At 29.6% G+C, this 20715-nt stretch overlaps 9 protein-coding genes across 9 annotated transcripts; 3 read left to right on the top strand and 6 right to left on the bottom strand.

Moving 5' to 3' along the window:
* Window positions 1–79: 79 nt before the first annotated feature.
* On the top strand, window positions 80–2536 carry FG379_001269 (uncharacterized protein; the record flags this gene model as incomplete). The annotated part of the gene is made up of 1 exon (XM_067326872.1): window positions 80–2536. The coding sequence occupies one exon, from the start codon at window positions 80–82 to the stop codon at window positions 2534–2536; it is 2457 nt and encodes an 818-aa protein (XP_067183778.1).
* Window positions 2537–3707: 1171 nt separating this feature from the next.
* On the bottom strand, window positions 3708–5816 carry FG379_001268 (Hsp90; the record flags this gene model as incomplete). Its single annotated transcript, XM_067326871.1, has 1 exon — window positions 3708–5816. One exon carries the CDS (start codon window positions 5814–5816, stop codon window positions 3708–3710), a length of 2109 nt encoding a protein of 702 aa, XP_067183777.1.
* Window positions 5817–6614: 798 nt separating this feature from the next.
* On the bottom strand, window positions 6615–7457 carry FG379_001267 (uncharacterized protein; the record flags this gene model as incomplete). Its single annotated transcript, XM_067326870.1, has 2 exons — window positions 6615–7046; window positions 7347–7457. 2 exons carry the CDS (start codon window positions 7455–7457, stop codon window positions 6615–6617), a joined length of 543 nt encoding a protein of 180 aa, XP_067183776.1.
* Window positions 7458–7974: 517 nt separating this feature from the next.
* FG379_001266 (multi bridging factor type 1 like transcriptional co-activator) lies at window positions 7975–8418 on the top strand (the record flags this gene model as incomplete). The annotated part of the gene is made up of 1 exon (XM_067326869.1): window positions 7975–8418. The coding sequence occupies one exon, from the start codon at window positions 7975–7977 to the stop codon at window positions 8416–8418; it is 444 nt and encodes a 147-aa protein (XP_067183775.1).
* Window positions 8419–8936: 518 nt separating this feature from the next.
* Window positions 8937–12851, bottom strand: FG379_001265 (P-type ATPase 2; the record flags this gene model as incomplete). Its single annotated transcript, XM_067326868.1, has 1 exon — window positions 8937–12851. One exon carries the CDS (start codon window positions 12849–12851, stop codon window positions 8937–8939), a length of 3915 nt encoding a protein of 1304 aa, XP_067183774.1.
* Window positions 12852–13378: 527 nt separating this feature from the next.
* FG379_001264 (uncharacterized protein) lies at window positions 13379–13753 on the top strand (the record flags this gene model as incomplete). Its single annotated transcript, XM_067326867.1, has 1 exon — window positions 13379–13753. One exon carries the CDS (start codon window positions 13379–13381, stop codon window positions 13751–13753), a length of 375 nt encoding a protein of 124 aa, XP_067183773.1.
* A 294-nt stretch (window positions 13754–14047) lies between these two features.
* FG379_001263 (uncharacterized protein) lies at window positions 14048–14392 on the bottom strand (the record flags this gene model as incomplete). The annotated part of the gene is made up of 1 exon (XM_067326866.1): window positions 14048–14392. The coding sequence occupies one exon, from the start codon at window positions 14390–14392 to the stop codon at window positions 14048–14050; it is 345 nt and encodes a 114-aa protein (XP_067183772.1).
* A 526-nt stretch (window positions 14393–14918) lies between these two features.
* Window positions 14919–16478, bottom strand: FG379_001261 (uncharacterized protein; the record flags this gene model as incomplete). The annotated part of the gene is made up of 1 exon (XM_067326864.1): window positions 14919–16478. One exon carries the CDS (start codon window positions 16476–16478, stop codon window positions 14919–14921), a length of 1560 nt encoding a protein of 519 aa, XP_067183770.1.
* A 1119-nt stretch (window positions 16479–17597) lies between these two features.
* Window positions 17598–20609, bottom strand: FG379_001260 (uncharacterized protein; the record flags this gene model as incomplete). The annotated part of the gene is made up of 3 exons (XM_067326863.1): window positions 17598–19763; window positions 19923–20312; window positions 20466–20609. 3 exons carry the CDS (start codon window positions 20607–20609, stop codon window positions 17598–17600), a joined length of 2700 nt encoding a protein of 899 aa, XP_067183769.1.
* Between the last annotated feature and the right edge of the window lie 106 nt (window positions 20610–20715).

Here is a 20715-nt window from a genome sequence, read left to right as displayed (position 1 = left end):
TAGGTAGAAGGTAAACAACACGCCATTTTTTGTTGCGTATACTATTTTATATAGCAGGGGTATACAAGGATTTTTGATAATGGGCGAGGTTAAACGAGTTAGTTTTGAAATAGATGACGATGAACTGGTTGATGACATTTGTTTATTAAAAATAAACACAAATTTTGAGCCAAATAAAAGACAAATAAATAATAATAGCTCTGATTTTATTTATTTATGTGAGGTTTACTTTGATAATAACACTGAGAGCAATAACTATAGCGACGGTCACAATGACATAGTGGAAAAATTTTTAGTAAAGGTTAGAATAAGTGGTAATGTGGACAACGAAAATGAATCTTCCGCAGAAAACTGCTATTTCATGGTTCTTCACAAAGGTTTTGGCATATTTAAATGTGAGAAATATGTATATATTAGACTTTTATATTCAGACTACTTATTTGACGATTCAGATAAACACGTAAACAAATACATAGACATTTGTTTTTCAGGACCTTTATTTTTAAGCAAATACTACGAAAATACAAGTATATATATGTTGAATTACAAGAACTTACTTGTAAACACACTTAAAAGGCAATTTTATTTGTACGTATTACCTATTTTAAAATACAAGGACAATGGTTCATTAGGTTTGTCAGTTAATTACGAGAGAGTGTTTAACATGAAAAATGTTTCTTTTGTCATTAATGAACAATACTATCACTTTAAGATTATATATATAAAATTAGGGAATAACCACTTTTCAGATAATAAAGGCACCAACTTTACTCATTGTGATAATGATGCAAGTATTCTCCCCTTTCTAAATAATGTATTATTGGTTCCAAAAATTGAAAGGGATTCTACCTTAACTGTTAAAGGTAGTGAAAAGGAGGAGGTGGTTTACTCAAGTACATTTAAGGAGACTATTGAAATAGTTAATTACTTTGAAAAAATGAAGATACCAACATGTCATGGTAACTATTGTAAGTGCACATTATATATCGATATAGCCTACCTACTTAAAAGATACGTAATGGAGAGTGACTTGTCAAAAAAGCTACTTGATTATATTTATGAGAAAATAGCTTTTAATATTTCAACTTTACTAAATACCATTTTTAAGCTAAATAGAATACTAAAAGATTATAAAATATTCATAAATATTTGTTTTTACAATTTTAAAAGTACTTTTAAAAAGAACATTATACTAAAGAGTCAAAGTGAATACTTGAATAAAATAATATATATAGAGTATGACTACAACAATACTCCTAATTTTTGTTCTTTGTTGAATGAAGTAAGCGATTCTGATTATATGAATTTGATCAGAGAACATAAAAGACATAACTACTATTATTATAGTAATTATATTAAACTGATAAATACAAATAACGAATTGTCATCCGTGGAAAATGAATTGTATTGTAAACATTACTTGATTTACGTTACTGTAGTAACTGAAATAAGTAGAATTGGTGGAATACAAAATAAGTTACTCATTAAAAATTATAATATGTTTCTGAGACTTTTAAGCTATATTGATTTTTATTCAAAGAAGCATGAATGTTCAGACAGAACATTTATCGACACAATTGCCTGGATTATAAGGCACGTATTTTCCCTAAAATCTGGAAACTGTGACCAAATTACTAACGAAATAATTAGAATAATCACAAAGTATGGCCTACTAACAAACACGAAACATCTAAAGAATATTGAAAGTTCATTAAATAAACAAGATGGTACTCAATTTTCTGGGTACAATGACAAAGGCAGTGTTTTAGACAAATTTTCAGAATACAGCAAGAATTCGAATTTGAGTCGCATTTTTGATGAAATTATTGAGAAAATAAATAACGAAATTAGAATTCACATGTTGATAAATAATAATCAAAAAATTGTACATGATTTGCTTAACCAGGTATATGTCTCAAGAATACTTGTATACAGGGACAGGAATACGGTCAATAGATTATATTTTCTAAAAAAGAATATCTATTCATTTATTAAGAACAACAATTCTCATTATAGTGTTGTGTATAGGCATACTTTAACTTTAATTAGTCCTTATTTCGGACAGTCTGAGTTGAATATAAGGAAATTGTTTGATATAGACGAGCCGACAATCCTTTTTTTAGATGGGATTGACATAATTGCAAGCACCAATAAGATAAGAACGAATATAGATGAGTATAGTAGCTACAACGATATCAAGTCTAGTGAGAAGGTAAATTTTGATAAAATGTCTATCTCTAATTTGTTTAATGTTAAGAATATTAAATACAGGATAAATTACCATAAATATAAGTTCAATTCAATTATTTGTAGAGATGACAATCATTTTTTAAAAAATAAAGACAAACATACTGGTGACGATGAAGGATATGACCACCACCAAAGAACCGTCTTAACAACATTGTTGCTTTGTCTAGATAATATCGAAAAAAGAAACCAGAATGCAATTGTTATTGCTTTTTCAAATAAGCACGTATCAGATCTTGACGATAGTATTACCAGAGCAGGAAGATTTGATATTCACATTCCGATTTAGTTAAATAATTCATTTGACTTTTCAATTTGTCACTGTCTATTCTAATAAAGAATAAATTTACTTTTTATCTACATCTCTTAGTGAGTTCCGTGATGAACATATTTTTCCTCCAAAACGCCACTTTCAACAATTATATATTAAACGTTAACAAATCCTAAAAATTGTGTAAGAAAAACAATTAAATAGGTAAAGACGAATAAACGGGCATAAAAAACAAGTAAATGCAAAATTCAGATAAACTTAGATTCACTAGTATATTCTTCATTTATTTTTGAAAGAAAAATACAAGGTTCTTAACTAAAAGTCTCAATGATCAAGAAATCACCCTGATTAATCAGTCGTCACTATTCATTTCTCCACATACTTTTCTCTCAAACATGCGACAAGTAGTGCATCACCACCTTACAAATACAAGAACAAATCTCGCAATGATTAAGTAACGAACCTCACCAAAGTTACGAATGTACTATGAAAACACCTTTAATGGGATCCTCCTTCATTTAGTTCAACATCATCCCGGGAAACCCAGCCTTCGAATAACACACGACAGATGTGTACAATCTACTACCAAATAATAACTATAATGGAACACTTCTATTCCTAAGTCCCCAGATAAAGTCACTATTGTCACTACTTCCATCAAACTTCCACGAGGCCTCCCTCATCTACATCGTGTCACTATTGAAGTACCGAAGAGAGCATGTAAGACAATGTCATCTAGATAGAGTCCGTATTATTAAACAATGCAAGTTAGTAAAAGAAATACTAGGAATCAAATGGAAAACACCAAGGAGGCGGAAGGGGTAGTTAGAAATTAGATGACTAGCTCAAAGAAAGAAGTGCAAAAATGACAAGTAAAAAAAGGACGTTGATGAAGGTACGTGCCAATTCATTATTAAATGTTAAATATAACAGAGCTTATACAAATATGTATACATGTTACAACATCAATAATGATGGAAAGAGCTCATCAATCACCTATACTTCCCACTTCTTCCTTTTCATTCCTCCCCGCTTCCCATTAACCGTCCCCAATGTAATGTTGAATATTGTTTATTGCATCCATAAATTGTAAAGTCCAAGTCAAGTCACGTCTGAATTGAATACCTACTTTAAAGCACCCTTAATTTCCAACATCCTATCAACTGAACTTTAAACAGAAACATAGAATTTAGTCAACTTCCTCCATCTTTGAGGCCTGTACTTCAGAGTCATTTACTTCTTCGAGCGGCGGCAAGTCATCTACAATATCATCCTCTTCAATAGAAAGACCTAACTTAATCATTCTATTTATTCTAGATGAGAATTGTGTTGGATCTTCCAATGAGAAACCAGATGTGAGTAAAGATGTATCATACAGTAACCATATCAAGTCCTTAACAGTTTTGTCTGATTTGTCAGCAGCTATCTTTGTCTTCAATTCAACCATAATTGAATTGTATGGATTGATTTCCATAGTCTTCTTGGACATCATATACGATGTCATGCTTGTATCTCTAAGTGCCTGGGCCTTCATAATACGCTCCATATTGGCGGACCATCCATATTCAGAAGTAACTAAAACGCAAGGTGAGTCTGAAATACGTTGAGATGTGATAACTTTGTCTATCTTATCATGTAATACTTCCTTAATTAACTGACATAGTGGCTCAAACTCCTTTTGTAAAGATTCGAAGGCCTCCTTTTCTTCCGCCGTCTCTTCTAGTGTAAGACCCTCCTTTGTGCAGCATCTCAACTTCTTTCCATCGAATTCCTTCATTTGTTGTACGCAATATTCATCGATTGGGTCAACCATGTAAATTACTTCATAGTCTAGCTTCTTCAATTTCTCCAAAAACGGTGAGTTGCTTACTGCCTGGATTGACTCACCTGTGATGTAGTAGATTTCCTTCTGATTTTCCTTCATTCTGTCAACATATTCCCTTAAACTGATGAGTTCCTCCCCACTCTTTGAGGTTTGATATCTCAATAATTCACTTATTTTGTTCCTATTTGCTGTATCTTCATGGATACCCAATTTGAGATTCTTGCTAAATTGTTCATAAAACTTCTTGTAGTCTTCAGACTTTTCAGTTATTTCAGATATCAACTCCAAACACTTCTTAACGATGTTCTTTTTAATGACCTTTAGGATTTTGTTTTGCTGTAAAGATTCTCTTGAAATATTTAGTGGTAAGTCCTCACTGTCAACGACACCTCTTATGAATCCTAAGAACTCTGGGATCAATTCTTCGCAGTCGTCCATAATAAATACACGTCTTACATAGAGTTTAATGTTATTTCTCTTCTTTCTTGTCTCAAACAAGTCAAATGGTGCTCTTCTTGGTACAAACAATATTGCCTTGAACTCTAACTGGCCCTCTACTGAAAAATGCTTAACTGCCAATGGATCCTCCCAGTCATTTGATATTGACTTGTAAAATGATGAATACTCCTCAAATGTAACGTCCTCTGGTTTTCTCATCCATATTGGCTTGTTCTTGTTCAACAAGTCCCATGATTGTGTTACCTCAGTTATTTTCTTCTTTTTTGGCTCTTTCTCCTTGACTTCCTCTATTTTTGGAGCATCCTCACCATCTTCACCTTCCTTCTTTTCTTTATCATCCTCTTCCTCATCTACATCAGAGTCTGTTATTTCTTTTTCTGTTGTCTTTTCAACGGAAAGTTCAATAGGGAAAGAGATAAATTCGGAGTGTTTCTTAACTAGATCTCTTAATGTGCGCTCTTCTAAATAGTCCAATTGATCTTCCTTCAAGTGCAACACAATTCTAGTACCTCTTTTCAATTTATTGTCGGATGTGTCATTTGTAATGGTAAATGAACCGCCTGCTGCTGATTCCCATATGTATTGCTCGTCGCCATTATGTTTTGTAATTACAGTAACTTTGTCTGCAACCAAATATGCCGAGTAAAAACCTACACCGAATTGACCTATCATACTCAAATCACCTCCTGCTTGTATTGCCTCCATAAATGCCTTTGTTCCAGAACGTGCAATTGTACCCAAGTTATTTATTAATTCATTCTTTGTCATACCAATTCCTGAATCTTCTATTGTCAATGTATTATTGACTTTATCTGGTATAATTCTAATATGCATTTCTTCGTTAGACTTTAGTTGCTCTGGGTCCGTCAATGACTCGTATCTTATCTTGTCCAAGGCGTCTGAGGCATTGGAAATCAATTCTCTTAAAAAAATCTCCTTATTGCTGTAAAATGTATTAATGATTAAACTCATTAATTGCTGAATATCAGCATTGAATGCGAATGTCTCGACCATTTTTACTCCTATTGAAATTCAATCAACAGAGAAACTTGAAAAGTAAATTATTTTTAAATAAAGTAAGTGATTAATCAATACAAACAAATTTATTCCTAAGAATGAAATCTAGTGATTTTAGTTTACTTTTTTAAACCAATTTCTACTCTACTAGTATCATTATTATTTACTGTCTATTTTACTATTTATTTATAATGCATATATTGTCAATATTTAGCACTACCTTTAGAGACAAATATGAAGTACCTGTCTACTTTAATTTACCCTCATTATGGATTTCTCCCCTTTATTAATTAAATAATTAAATGAAATTCACCCTAGATAATAAATACTTAAAGTTACATATATACGTTGCAATTTCTGTGATTTTATATTAAAAAAGTTATTTAGCTTTATTATTTTTTTATCAATAACTTATCCACTCTCTATTTCTCCCCTATGTTGCCGCCATTCTCAATTTCAATCATTGATTAAAAGGTGCAATATTAATTCAAATCATTAAAGCTATACTTTTCATTTGCTTGTGTTTTAATATTAATTTATCCAAAAGCCATACGCTTGGTCTTTTCTGCTGTTTTCACGTGTTTATCTCTTCCCCTATTCCGAGTTTGTAATGTATTAGCTACTTTTACCCTCAATCTTTAATATCCCTTCGCATGCGTTACATAGGTACCTTGAAGAAACGAACTCGGAGTAAAAAAATTAAGGAAAGAACGACTTTCGTAAATTAATTCACGCAGCTAAATGAACTATGACTTGCAGTGTATGAGCTGTTTGTTTTACTTTTTTCACACAACTTTAAAGCACTCTTACGTTCTTTGGCCCCTCAATAAGTCTTCTGGCCAGTTGTGTGTAATCAAATTTGCCGTCTTGATCTACATTTGCAAGTAGCAACAAATCTTCAACGTCATTGTTTGGTACCGGTTCCCCGGTAGTTGTCATTAATTTCACAAATGAACTTGAAGACATCATTCCTGTATTATCTGGGTCAAAAACCTGGAAAGCCTCTATAATTGTGTTTTCATTATACGGAACCTTGTATTTTGCTCTAAATATTTTTATAAATGTATCAAACTCTATTGGCTCTAGTTTACTTGTATCTATTTTTTTACAGTCAATCTTTTCTCTTGATTCCAAATTCGAATCTAAACCTGGCCAACCTTCTAAAAGTGCAGCTTTCAAGTCTCTGTCAGTTATTGTCTGGCCCAAAACTCTAAATAATATGGACGCCTAGAGAGTAATGTAAGTTAACTTTCTTCTTTACCGATCAGTATTAACATTTTTTTCATTTCTGGCCAACTCTGAAATTGCATTATTTTTTTCCTCATTTCCTTTTATTAGATATTAATTAAAATCACACGTGGATGCACGCTAAGATAAATATGTTTTATTTTGGCAAAATGTTAAGGAAAAAACGGTTAGATTGCATAAATCACTGTTTTGCAATTTCAATTCAGAGTTTAGTTCATCAATTTAAAACATTTTACCAATCTTTTTTGGTGGAATGTTTAACTGTTTAAAAAAACTTACCTGATCAAAGTTAATCTTTCCGTCTGAGTTATCATCCGCCAAATTGAATGTTTCTCTTATCGCTGACAGTTGTGCATCATTTAGTCTCAATGTTTGCTTGCTATTTGACATTTTTATTGTCACTATATGCACTAGTAAACAACTGTAATTTAGGTTTAAACAGGAAAATCTGACAAAAACGCTTTAAATTTAAAACCAAAGTTATCTCATTAAATTTACATAATATGAAATAGCAACTTTATGAACAAAGCAATACATGCTATCTTTTAATTATAATTTTATGATTAACTATTATTTTAGGTTATCATTTACCGCCACTTTCTTCACACAATTTTTTTTCTTTCTATAAAGAACTGAAACACAATAGACTGCCCGCCAGGTCTGCGGGCAGTCCATAAGTATTTTTATATAGAATCAAATATAATTACGCAGAAAAAAAAGATTAAAATTGCCAGGAAAAAACACAAATACCGTGAATTTGTTATTTTGTTGTCTATCTAAATAACTTGGTTTTTTACGCCCATTATTCAATATTTCTTTAGTTATATTTTAGCGTCCACTTCAAGAAGGAAAGGAGGGAATTACTCCGAAGTAGCAATTTGTTAATTTCTCTTGTTTAAGAAATAAAATGAGTGGTCAAGATTGGGAACAGGTTGTTTGGAAAAAGCCTGGGGTGAGACCTAAGGGAGTAACTAAGGAACAAGACCTCAATCAAGCTAGGAGGAAAGGAGAGGAAATAATTACAGAAAAAAAATTTCTCGGAGGAAGGAATGCTTCCACTAAACTTAATATGCCTCAGAATGTTGCTAAATTAGATGAAGATACAGGTGACTACCGTGTGGATAGAGTATCTGGTGAATTTTCTAGAGCATTACAACAAGCAAGAGTAGCGAAAAATCTCACTCAGGCTCAACTTGCACAAATGATAAATGAAAAAGCAAGTGTTGTAAACGACTATGAAGCAGGTAGGGCAATTCCAAATCCTGCTCTTGTTCAAAAAATGTCTCGTTGCCTTGGTGTTAACCTTCCAAGACCAGTACCGAAAAAAAAGCCTGATAGGACCTCTGAGTGACTTTCTTATTAATTTATGGGATATTCAATTAAATAGGCGTGAATAGCAGTGTTATTTTATTGTTTACAATCGCACTTAAAACGATATTTATTTATGTGGCCATATTACTCCTTCCCTTAAGGATTTAGGTTACTTTTCTATAAAGTCTATTGGTTCCCTTGTATATAAATATATTTAGATACAGACAAAGTCATTGATATTGTTACACTTTGTGTATTTTCTATTTCTACTTGACAACTTTTCATCATGAAGTTAAATATATATCACTGTCACCTGAATTTGTATAATATTAAACTGGAAAATACAATCACCACTGAGCTAGCCAGCATTAGAATTGATGCTATTACTGGAGATATAATAATGTTAGGATAAAATACTCCAGCTGCCATTGGAATAGTTATTACGTTGAACATATATGCCCATACTAAATTTCGAATTATTACCTTATGAGTTTCTCTAAGATATTTTCAATTAGAATAAATATGTTAATTTAAAAAAATAGTGATGTTTTTTTGAATTTATCTTTTAACATACCTCGATAATTTAAATAGATACTTTAAATTGTGTTGGTAATTAGATAAAATGACAACATCTGCATTTGTGAAATTGCATATTCCGCCTTTTCCAAGTAGTATTCCGACATCAGAGGCTTCTAGAGACGCTGAATCATTTAAACCGTCTCCAATCATCATAACTTTTTTTCTTTTTTTTTTCTTTAAATGGCTTTTGTTTGCATTCTTATTACATTCAAACTTATGATTAGCTTTGATATTACAGGTGTCTGTTTCTAGTGGCTTTACTAACTGAATATTTTCAGTTAAATTGACGTCGTAATTAAAATCTATTTTTATTGTTTTGTTTAAATCATTATTCACTTGCAAATCCCGAACTAAAGATAGTTTGTCATTCGGGGACGAATTACTCATGATTTTATCGGGATCAATTCCAACCTGGATATGTATAACGAATAATTGAATTATATATAAACCGTTAATTAATTTAATTGAAGAAATAAAACTTACCATTGAAGCTATTGAATTTGATGTATAGTAGGAGTCACCAGAGCATAACCATATTTGCTTTGTTATGTGTTTTTTAATGTAATTTATAGTGGATTCGACTCCAAACATGGGTTCATCAGATAGTGAAATTGCTCCTAATAACTTCATTTCGGATTTTTCAGAAGTATTATCGTTAAAAAAAACAAATATTACACTTGAACCCTGTTTTTTCCAATATTTAAACCAATTATTCAAGTATAAATCGTTATTATCACAACCATTATTGTTGCAAATATTATTAGTTTGGTTTCGATTTTTATTACTATTAAAATGAATGCAAGTATTTTCGCAAATTGTATCGTTCTTATACTCATTTTTAGATAATCCAACATTTACATTATAATTGTTTATGTAATTATAGTAGCCAGTAGTATCCAACGATTTTAATATATAATTTTGATAATCACTTGGTTTATCTTCTTTATACTGATTAGTTAATAATATTCTCATTTTATTAATTGTACACGATATGCCTAAACCTGGATGATATTTACAATCAATTGGCTGAGAAAATGAGGGATTGGTTTCTATTTGTCTAGATACTTTTATTGAAAAAGATCTTAATACATTCCCAGCTGGATGGTTGTTGTAGTATTCACAAGAGCCTATAATCCACCACAATTTAATAAATGAATTAAATAATTCATCAATATTGTCATTTTTATCGCATACATAAAATGTTTCAACATTGATTTTAACAGGATTAAATATTAAATGAGAATTTTCTTCTTTATCTAAATTAATCTTCTTTAAATTATCATGATTGACTATTATTGATTTTACTGATGGTTTCCCATTTGTTAGTGTCCCAGTTTTATCAAATATGACATAATCAATACAACCCATTACATTAATAACATTGTTATTTTGAACTAGAATATTCTTTTTAGACGTTATTGACGTCGATATTAATATTGCTATTGGAATAGTTAAACCAATAACACATGGACATGATATTGCCAGTACTGAGAGTGTAAAATGCAATGCAAACATTATTTTTGATGATATTGGAAATCTGTCAAATATATTAATATTACTATTATCATTCATTAAAAAATCTATTTTATCGCCTCTAATTATATTCTCCGGATTTACTTTATCGAAATAAGCCAGGCTAAACCATATTATAAACGATAATATCGATATTGTAAGTATTATTGGAATAAAATATTTTGAAAATACATCTATGCTAGAAGGTAATGGTATATGGTTCTCCTTTGCATTTGTTTTTAATTTTTTAATTTTTCCTAATGTACTTTCGGTTCCTATTTCAGTTATGTACAATACCAATCTTTCAGATAACACCCTAGAACCACTAGTGATGTAATTTCCATACAATTTTTCAATAACTTTTGTTTCTCCAGTAATCATAGATTCATCCAATATACATATTTCATTTGAAATACTAACTCCATCAAATGGAACAATATCATTCTTGTTTAATATTATTGTATCACCTAAATCAACCATATCTATATTTATTTTATTTTCTTCCGTAATAAAACTCTCTTCTTTCATCTCTAGTGATTGATTTGATTTGTGACAGAATCTATCGTTATCTATTTCAATACTTTCTTTATTCACTTTAGTGTCATTGCATTCTTCCATTTTATTTTCTTTTATTAAATTCGGCAATATCTGGTAAAAACAGTTGTTTCCGCAAGCCCCGTTGCTACTATTATTTGAAAAACTGTAATATATTTTTTTTAGTGACTTGAATGTAACATTATCCACCAATTTAATGTCGTTATTAATTTTATATTTGCTATTCTCTTTACTTGAATCAATATTCCTATTGTCGTTTAGTATCTTTAGTATAAGTAAACTAGATTGTATGTCCAATATTCTTCCAAATAAACTTATTGTATTTAACATGCAAGCAGTGTCGAAAAAATTTGGAAAACTCTCTGTATATATTATTGGATTTTTATTTGAATCGTATAAAGATACAATTGCAATATATATCATCATATATAAAGAATAGGCGTAACATGTATTCATTCCCAATGATATTAATGTGTACATATTTGGACTTAAATTGATTAAACCGAAAATTCCTTTTTTATGAAATGGATATCCACAAAAGTAGACTATAATTGTAACCAATATGAATATAATAAGGTAATTCCAACTTATTCCTGGTATTATCCCTTCATACTTTAATGAATTTATGTTGTTAAATGATAATGTTTTTGCTATATTATTCACAAATATCTTATCCCCAAAATAATTTAATAATAAGACAAGAATAGTTAATATAAGCGAAATAGTAAAACGAATAACATAATACCTTGACTCTTTATCTTTAATTTTCTGCAGCTCCTTATAATCGATATTATTGTTAAAATCATTATTCACGATAATTTGCTCATAATTCATTAATTTATATTCATATTTTTTGTCTTTGATTATGTTTTCATTTTTAATTACTTGTTCAACCAAGTAATTGTACATGTTTTTGCTTGATATAAAGTATGGATTATATTTTATGTTTATAATTAATTCAATACTAACTTTGCTATTGTATTTTTCCCTATTTTCAACATTTATATCATATATACCAAATAGACCACTTATGAAAAAATTAACACTTTTTGTAAAATCGTTTGTAAATTCATTTTTCACCCTTCTTATTCTAAATTTATTGAAAACTCTTGAAAATATATTCCATTTACTATTGTTTTTTCCATCATTTACCGTATAACTTGTTTTTATTGACAGACTATTCATGCAATTTAATTTATTATTATCAAAAAATGTGTAAAACTTTATATAATCTAAAATATCTATTCCAAGTTTTAAAGATAATATGTCACCTATTTCTATTATGTCAATATTACTCTCATCAAATAAAATGCAAACTTCGTCCCACTTCATATATATTATTATTGAAACAATACCTTTCTCATTTTCGAGAAATTTTATCATTCTTTTTATTTTATCTGAATTCAATTTATTTAATTTAAGAAATCTTAAATTGCCATTCGATCTATTATTATTAGTTCCAACTTCAGTTATTTTGTTTGGAGTTGCTATTATTATTTCGCTCTCTAAGCTTTTCTCCTTTAATTCATAATATTTCTCATCTAAACTACCAATAATATTGTTATCTATGCTTAAACTTAACATATTATCACTCATCATTGTTCCTGATCTTAATGTGCAGTTAAATCCTGCATTGTTTATTGAATTACATATGTTTTTCCTCTCTTCACATGTTATTTTCCTGTTTAATACTACCCTAACCTTATTCATTATTATATTAACCTCTACCTCGTCTATATATTCATAATTTTTTAGCAATATGTTCCTAATTGTATTACTACATGAAATACATGTCATACCTGTTACCTCCAAGTCTAAAAAACTCATCTTTTTCGACGTAACTTAACTATTTATTTTCATATAAGGATTTAATCTATACTACCTTGCTTTTCATCTAATTTTTTTTCTATTTAAATAATAGTAGTAATTTAATCCATTATTGTTAAATATATGCATATAAATATTTACTTAAATCAATAATATAGATTTATTAGACTATCCTCTAATTTTATGACCATTAATTTACCTGTACCCCTTTTTACATGCAAATTAGTGCCTGCAATTTTTGTATACCGGTATTCCCCACATTTCCCCTCGTTGAAATTTTTTTCTAATAAAATTTAAAAAGGGGAAACACAAGTACATATATATATAAATTTAAGGGACTAAATATTAAATGGAAAAAATATACAAAAAAGCTGCTTCTTTTTACTGGATCTCATAATTTAGATTGAAAGATCGACAAATAGCAGTGTAATTCTAGCGAAAATGGTCTAGTATTTAAAGAGTAATTATTTAAGTTTAAATTTTTTTATTAATATTCCATTTACTAAATTATATATCATTTAAGAATAATGAAAAGAGGACGTTATTTGCAAATAGAATGTGAAAATGAAAACAGTATCAACGCAAAAAAATCAGAGAGGGTTATTGACAAGGAAGACAAAATAAAACATACGATCTGGTGTTTAATACAGGGACAGAAACATCTAAACGAGATAACAAAGGAATACTGTGCATTATGCAATACAAAAAAAATTGATAATCCAGTTATTGAGAAGACACCAAAGTGCAGCTATTGCAACAAATATACATGCAGCAACCCGGAATGTAGACTAGTTGCATGCAATATGTGTGAGTCTCATATTTGCAGTTTATGTACAAATTATTGCTATGAAAAAGATACTTTTAATTCAATGGTTACTTGCCCGAATTGCAATCTACACTGAATACTAATTAAATATTGTTTATATTTCCTTTTCTAATTTATAAAGATTGAGACTAATTGCTAGACTTAGACCGAAAAGTGGGGTCTCTCCTCAAAAACCAACTTATAATATACTATTTTGTATACATTTAGTGCACCATTTTGTCCGTTTGTAGAATTTTGTATAATCGCAAGTGGTTTTTCCAACTTTATTATCTACATTTTTGTTAGAGTAATTAATTAGTTGAATTGTTTTTTAAATTAATAGTTCAATTTAAGAAATTTGTACATCTACAATATAAAATTAGCCACTTTTCTAACTTACCTTCCCGGTTAATGTATAATATCCTATTTCGAATTCAATGTGGTTATTAATTGAATGTTCGATTAGTCTTTCCATAAGCTCCCTATCATCTAAATTTTTTGAATCATCACCCAATAGTTTGTGATAATTTGATAGTCTTCCGATTGATACATTATTATAGTCATCAGGTGATTCAGACGGAACTAATTCGCCTGTTTCTGTATTTATTTTTGAAATATTCAATTTTCCCTGAAATTCAAGTAGTACCAAGTGTTCATTGTATTTACCACCAAGGTACTTTATTGGAAAAGTTTTGATTTGCACTTGTTTCTTGTCATTACCAATTGAACTCCTCATTTCTTGATTTTCAATTTTAGTTATTTAATTTAAACTACAATCCTGTTATTTTGACATCAGAAAGTACACACTTGAGCTTTAATATTCAGTAGCACCTGTTTTATTTGATGTCTTATGGCTCTAGTGTATATGCACTTATTTATGATATAAAATGAATAGTTAGATTTAATCAAGTTCAACTAAATGAAGCTAAATAGAAAGAAACCTAGGTTCAAACCAACTCACCCCGATTATTTCATTACCAAAGTATATTTTTAGCTTGGGCGGGGACGTTTCTACTTACTTTGCATGCCAACCAGAACTTTGGGACAGGTGTATTAAGCGGTACCAATAATACTAAATTTGCAGAGGATTTTGAAAGTAAAAATGAAATAAAACAAAGAAACATAAACTTAAATACGAATAATAATAGATTAAAAGATGTCTTTTAATTTGACTTCTAATTCTAATTTATATGTATAAATTAGACAGTACAAGCTTGTTTATCATAGCAAACTCTAATGTTTAGGAAATAATTTTAAACAATTTATATTAAAACAGGCGGACTTCCAAAGTCAACACTTTTGTTATTTGCAGAGTTTGGTGTGTTTATGTCTTTCATATTTTTATTATAGTCATAATCTATAACAGAATTGCTGTTCTGTTCGTTGTTACTAGTGTAGACCAAATTTGCTCTGAAAGACCTTGACTTTCTGATTGGAGTTGAGGAAGTCGGGATAACAATAGACGAGAGAGGAATATTGTCTTGATTGTTCTTGTCACTATTATTATTTAGACCAACATGTCTGTCATTTCTCTCTGAGAAAATCCCATCCAAATTTTCTACTGGTTGAGAAAATATCGAGTCAATGAGTTTATCACTTTGGTTTGGAGTACTTTTTTCGTTTCCATCTTTAGGATATTTTTCGATATTGTTCTCACCTAAATAAATGTTTCCAAGTGATACCTTCAGACTGTTAATTTCTTCATCAAGTTCTCTTATTTGGGAATTTATGTCGTGCTTGTCTTCGTTGGCTATTCTCAATTCGCTAAGAGCATTATTGTTATTTGGAGAGCTTTTCATCGACTGTTGTTTGTTTTGAGTGATGTTATTCGACTTCTCTGCACTGCTTTTATTGTATACAGAATTTCTTGACTTAGATGGTCCTGTCTCAGATTCCCTAGAATTATCGAGGAAGATACTACCAGAATTGTACTTTATGCTATAACTTACTGATTCTTCTTGATCTCTTCCTGGTAACTCAATTCTAAGTATCTGTGAAGTACCTTTGATAACTCTGTATTCAACAAATTTAACGAACAATGGAAAGTCTACAATAAGTTGTTTATTTGGAAGCATAGATGGTATTTCATTAAATTCATCATTATCTTTAATAATTCTAATGTTATCATTGTTTCTAATTGATCTCATTGACATTTCATTATTTAATTGTTCTATACCTTCTTCAAGTGTCTCAGGAATGGGGTTATTGTTCCTATTTCCAAATGTTCTTGATGAAATAACCGTGCTTTTATTACATTCCTTATTAAATAACTTTCCATAATAAGTAGATGCAAGAATATCGCTTCTTAGTCTTTTCCAGTCTGAACCATCTAAATAACCTTTCCAACCCCAATCATAATAAGCAAAAACTAACTTTAGTCTACAAATTCCAGCTGGTGAAGTGGTTGTATGTGGAGTTGACCTTTCCAATAGACAAATCAATCTCATAAAGTTTTTTTTATCTATAAACGGAATTCCTGTCATTATTGAACACAAATCATTTCTAGAGAAAAAATCCGTATATTTTACATTACTACTTTCTGTTCCAATTATTGCTATTGATCTCAACAAACTAACCAATCTCTGACTTGACATTAACTGAATACTATTGTTGTTATTTAAACAATCGCTCTCACAAAAATATTCCTCCCTGCAAAATTTTGAATACAAATCCAAAACTAAGTTAACTTTCTTTGTATCCCATTTCACTTCCTTCCATATTTCCTCAAATTCTAATGAAGATACCGACAATAATGGCTTAACTGGAAATAGAGGATTTATAGAAAGAATCTTAGATCGGCTTTTTGAGACCGAATTTTTCATTTTTTTTCGTTTTAGGACTATTTTATATCAAAGTTTCAACTAATTGCTTTTTTCAGTAAAATCAAGTATAAAGTGGAACTTATTCTTATTACTGCCTTTAAACTTATAAATTATTTAAATAAATAGGCCAAAAGTGATTTGATCTCTAAAGCTACTGGTTTACGTTTTTTGTACTTCTTTCAGCCAAATTCTTCTCTTTTCACATAGATCCAATTAACACAGGAAGTATTTAATTAATTATAAATTACATCACTTTAGAAAGTTGTAAATGGTGAATCTTGAGTTAGATAAGATGAACATATGACATCAATTCTCCTGTCAGTATTACTGGTTTACTTTTTTATTTTATAATACAATCACTTAATTCATGCACGTTTTCTTTTGTTAAATAGTATTTAAAATAAAAGATTTTCTCCTTTTAAGTGAAATTGTATGCAACCGATTTCTACCAAAGGGAGATAATAATCAGGTAATAACAGATAAAAGCTTGTATTTCTCTTATTGAGGCTTATATTTAATTAAATATTATTCACGATTTAAGAAAAAAACAATTGTACAGATTACTCTATCCCACTTGATTTACACATTAGTACTTATTTTTACCTCACATCTTAACATTATTTTATTATATATTTGCCATTATTTTACTAAATATATAATTACTATTTATAAATACCGATATAGCGCCATTTACTATTTATACTTAAATATTGTGAGACTGTTTCTGATAAGTACAAGATTAAAAGAATTACAAAATAAATACTCACTGTGATAATATAATGGCTATACATTAAAATGAAACATAGGTATCTAGTTAATTAGTATATTAGAATTAGTAAAATTAATTTTTGATTTATACCTAGATATACAGTAAATTAAAGTTTTCAATTTGCTCTTTTTGAAATTAAAGCTAAACAAAATGTATATATTATGCGGATAAGAATCCATATAATTTGTCTTAATTTTTCAAATACGGAATTCGGCCGATTTTATTGCAAAAATAGCAATTATAAACAAAATTTCAAGACAGTAAGGCAGTAAAACACTGTAATAAATAGAATACATGTAGCCCCGCGGATGCATATTACTAATGTGTGCAAATTATTACATCAGTTGAAATTAAAGTTCTGAATTGGTTAGACTTTCATCAACACTTTCTGTTGCTTGTTCCTCTTCTTCTTTAAGAACAATGTGATCTATTATTTTTGAGTATATAAAATCCAAAATGATACAACGAGGTAGAAGAATGTGATTGCTTGGACAAGTAATTATTGGACTTGTTTCATTTATAGAAACACAGTTATAATATTGATTACTTCCTGGTGAATGCCTAAATGGTTTTGTGTGGTTAAAGTATTTGTGTATGTAATAATTTATGTTATTGTTTTCGTATCTACCTGTATAATCATAATACTGTTCGCTTGGACTACCATACCTGTATTTATGGTCGGATATAGCTGGTCTTCTAACATGCCCAAAGTCATTCTCCATTCTTGGTGATCCGCTATAGTAATCATACAAATACGGAAATCTTTTCCTGTGAGAATAGTTATTTATGCTTGAATAAAGTATTTGATTTTTTCTCATTAAATCTAGATTCATATAGTATATTTTAGCGGATTTTTCCCAATCGGTGTACACTGTTCCTATTGAATTTAAAGTATTAATGTAAATTGAATTCGTGTTTTCTTGAGTGCTGTTTTGTTTGTTAACATTTTCCTCTATCACATCAAACTCGTTTGAAATGGACTCTAAAGTGTTGCTACTATTGCTCAGTTCATTGCCATTTCCCTCGATATTATCGTTATAATTTCTCAATATTGTGCTACCATTTGGTAAACTCACATTATTCACATCTTGTTCAGTGTTATTCAAATAAATGTTATTCTCACTGTATGGCGATTTTATAGATTCATTATTATTAATTATTTCATTCACTACTAAGGTATCGTTATAGCCAGTATTTTTGCCATCTTTCCTATATGTTTTTTGGTTGTTAATTTCATTCAACATAAAAATCAAAAATTCCCTGTAGGTTGGATCTAAGTTTATGTTTAAAATGTATTCTTTATCTACAGTCATGGCTTCGTGAGAAATAGGATGAATTGGAATATTAGCAACAAATTTGTTTTGATTCGAAACGTAGACTTTAAAAAAACGATTTAAAAGATTCCACTGATAATTATTAAAGAACTCCCCCGAACTTCTGTTATTTTTTGTTAAAAACGATTTATAATTGTTAATATGTCTATTTAAGTTAATGTTATTTGTATTTTTAACCTTGATGATATATTGGTTGTCCAACTCTGAATTGCTATGCATTTTGATATTGTTCATTGTATCTTTTTCCTCAATAGAATTGTTTTTTTGTGTATTTTCTGCGCTTGTATAATTTAGCCTAAATGGGAAGTAGGATGACCCTAAGTTATAGTCATATTTAGACGTTAGGTAGTTTTTTAAATCGTCCTCATTTGCATCTCTATAGTAAACATGGTAGTAGTTCTTATAGTTTTCGTTACTGTAGAAAGCCATACTTTTGTTTTTATCCTGTTCAAATTCATCATCATTGGTGTACTCTGAATAATCCATATTATCTATTAATTCATCGATTCCACTTTGATATTTCTGTATTTTATTAACAAAAAATTCGTCATTTTGAAAATATGTGTTCATCAAAGTGTAATCTGGATTCCTATTTCTTACTATGTTATTGTCCGTATAAAAAGGACACACTATCGATGGCTTTTTTCTAACTTGGATCTCGCAACTGTAATGCGTTAAATTTACATGTTGCTTAAATGGGGTTGGATTTATCTCTCTCTCAACTATGTATCTATCATTAACAATCATATTGTTTCTTAATAGCCTTCCTGGACACATTAACTTTCTTGGAAAATATCTCTTTGATACACAAATTGGTGGCAATACAAAGATACTATCTATTTCTTTTTTATTCGAGTATTTAGGGTATACGATTTCATAGTCTTTTGGACACTTAACTTTTGCTGGTATTACGTTTACCCAATCATCTTCGGTTATACCAATGGTGTACTTTTTACTATCATAGCATTCAACTGTAACGGTAGATTTGAACCATGGGTGCACTTTTCTTACTTTGCATCCCGGATTTGTTCTCCTTATTACATTATCTATCAACTCTTCGTTTAACTCATTTTTTATGTAACCACACCATTTTTTTGGTGTAACACTTAAACCAACAGGACATTCATAAAGCGCATTTGTCGTCTTTTCAATAACACAAAATCCATCTTTCATAACCCCTTCCTGCTCAGCCATTAGTAAATAAAGGAAGAATTGTTTGAATTATTGCAGAATTAGTTAAGTAATTAGAGTTTTTTAGTGTCATTATTTGAGAATTATTTATTTGTAATTATCAAATCACATAAATGAGCATCGTTTGCCACTTATTTTTAATTAACTTACTGCACAAGATAATTCAACCGGAACTATTACGGTTTTTATACAAAGTTTATCGCTCTTAATTGCATACTTTTTCTCCTTTTCTGTTCTTAGCCTAATTTCAGATTCTTTGTATCCCAATAAATTACTTGAATTTTCGATCAAAACTTCTTTTAAAGTATATCCGCTTTCACATTGTAATACTTTTTGCAATTCAACAACATTTGTACACATGAATGATTTGTGCAATGAATCGAGTTCTATAAGTTTTGATTTTGGATGATTACAGGAATAGAGTGGACTCTGGAATATTTCTAATTTGTTATATATAGTAAGGGGTTCTGGACTCTCAAAGTCTAATTCATTCTCACTTGTATCGATTAACTCATCAATAAGACTATTTATATTGTACCTCTACTTAACAAAAGATTTACAAGGTTTATATAAGTTAATTTGTAAATTAAAAAAGAAAACATTAATGAGAGCGTTGCTCTTGAAACAATGTTTACATGATTAAATAGTACTTTGTTTTCTTTTTATCATCGAACTTGTTATAATTAAACTTACCGGAACGCAAACTAAATCGAGTAAATTATGTTCATTACAATAGGTATTTTCTCTGTTAAGTATGTCTATGGACTTTGCCTGTTTTTGCTTAAATACTACAATTATTGCAGTAGTGAATGACAATAACCAGGTGTTACACCACATCAGTGCAATCTACCTGTATTTATTTCCTTATCGCTATGGCATTAGTAATGGAAAGATAATGAAAAATAGAGCACCGTAGGTTCAAAAACTAATTTTAAACTACTTG

The sequence above is a fragment of the Cryptosporidium bovis genome (genome assembly GCF_009768925.1).
Source record: "Cryptosporidium bovis isolate 45015 chromosome Unknown contig_21, whole genome shotgun sequence".
Taxonomy (NCBI): Eukaryota; Apicomplexa; class Conoidasida; order Eucoccidiorida; family Cryptosporidiidae; genus Cryptosporidium; species Cryptosporidium bovis.
The sequence above is the reverse complement of the archived record's forward strand: the minus strand, read 5'-3'. Positions and strand labels throughout refer to the sequence as shown.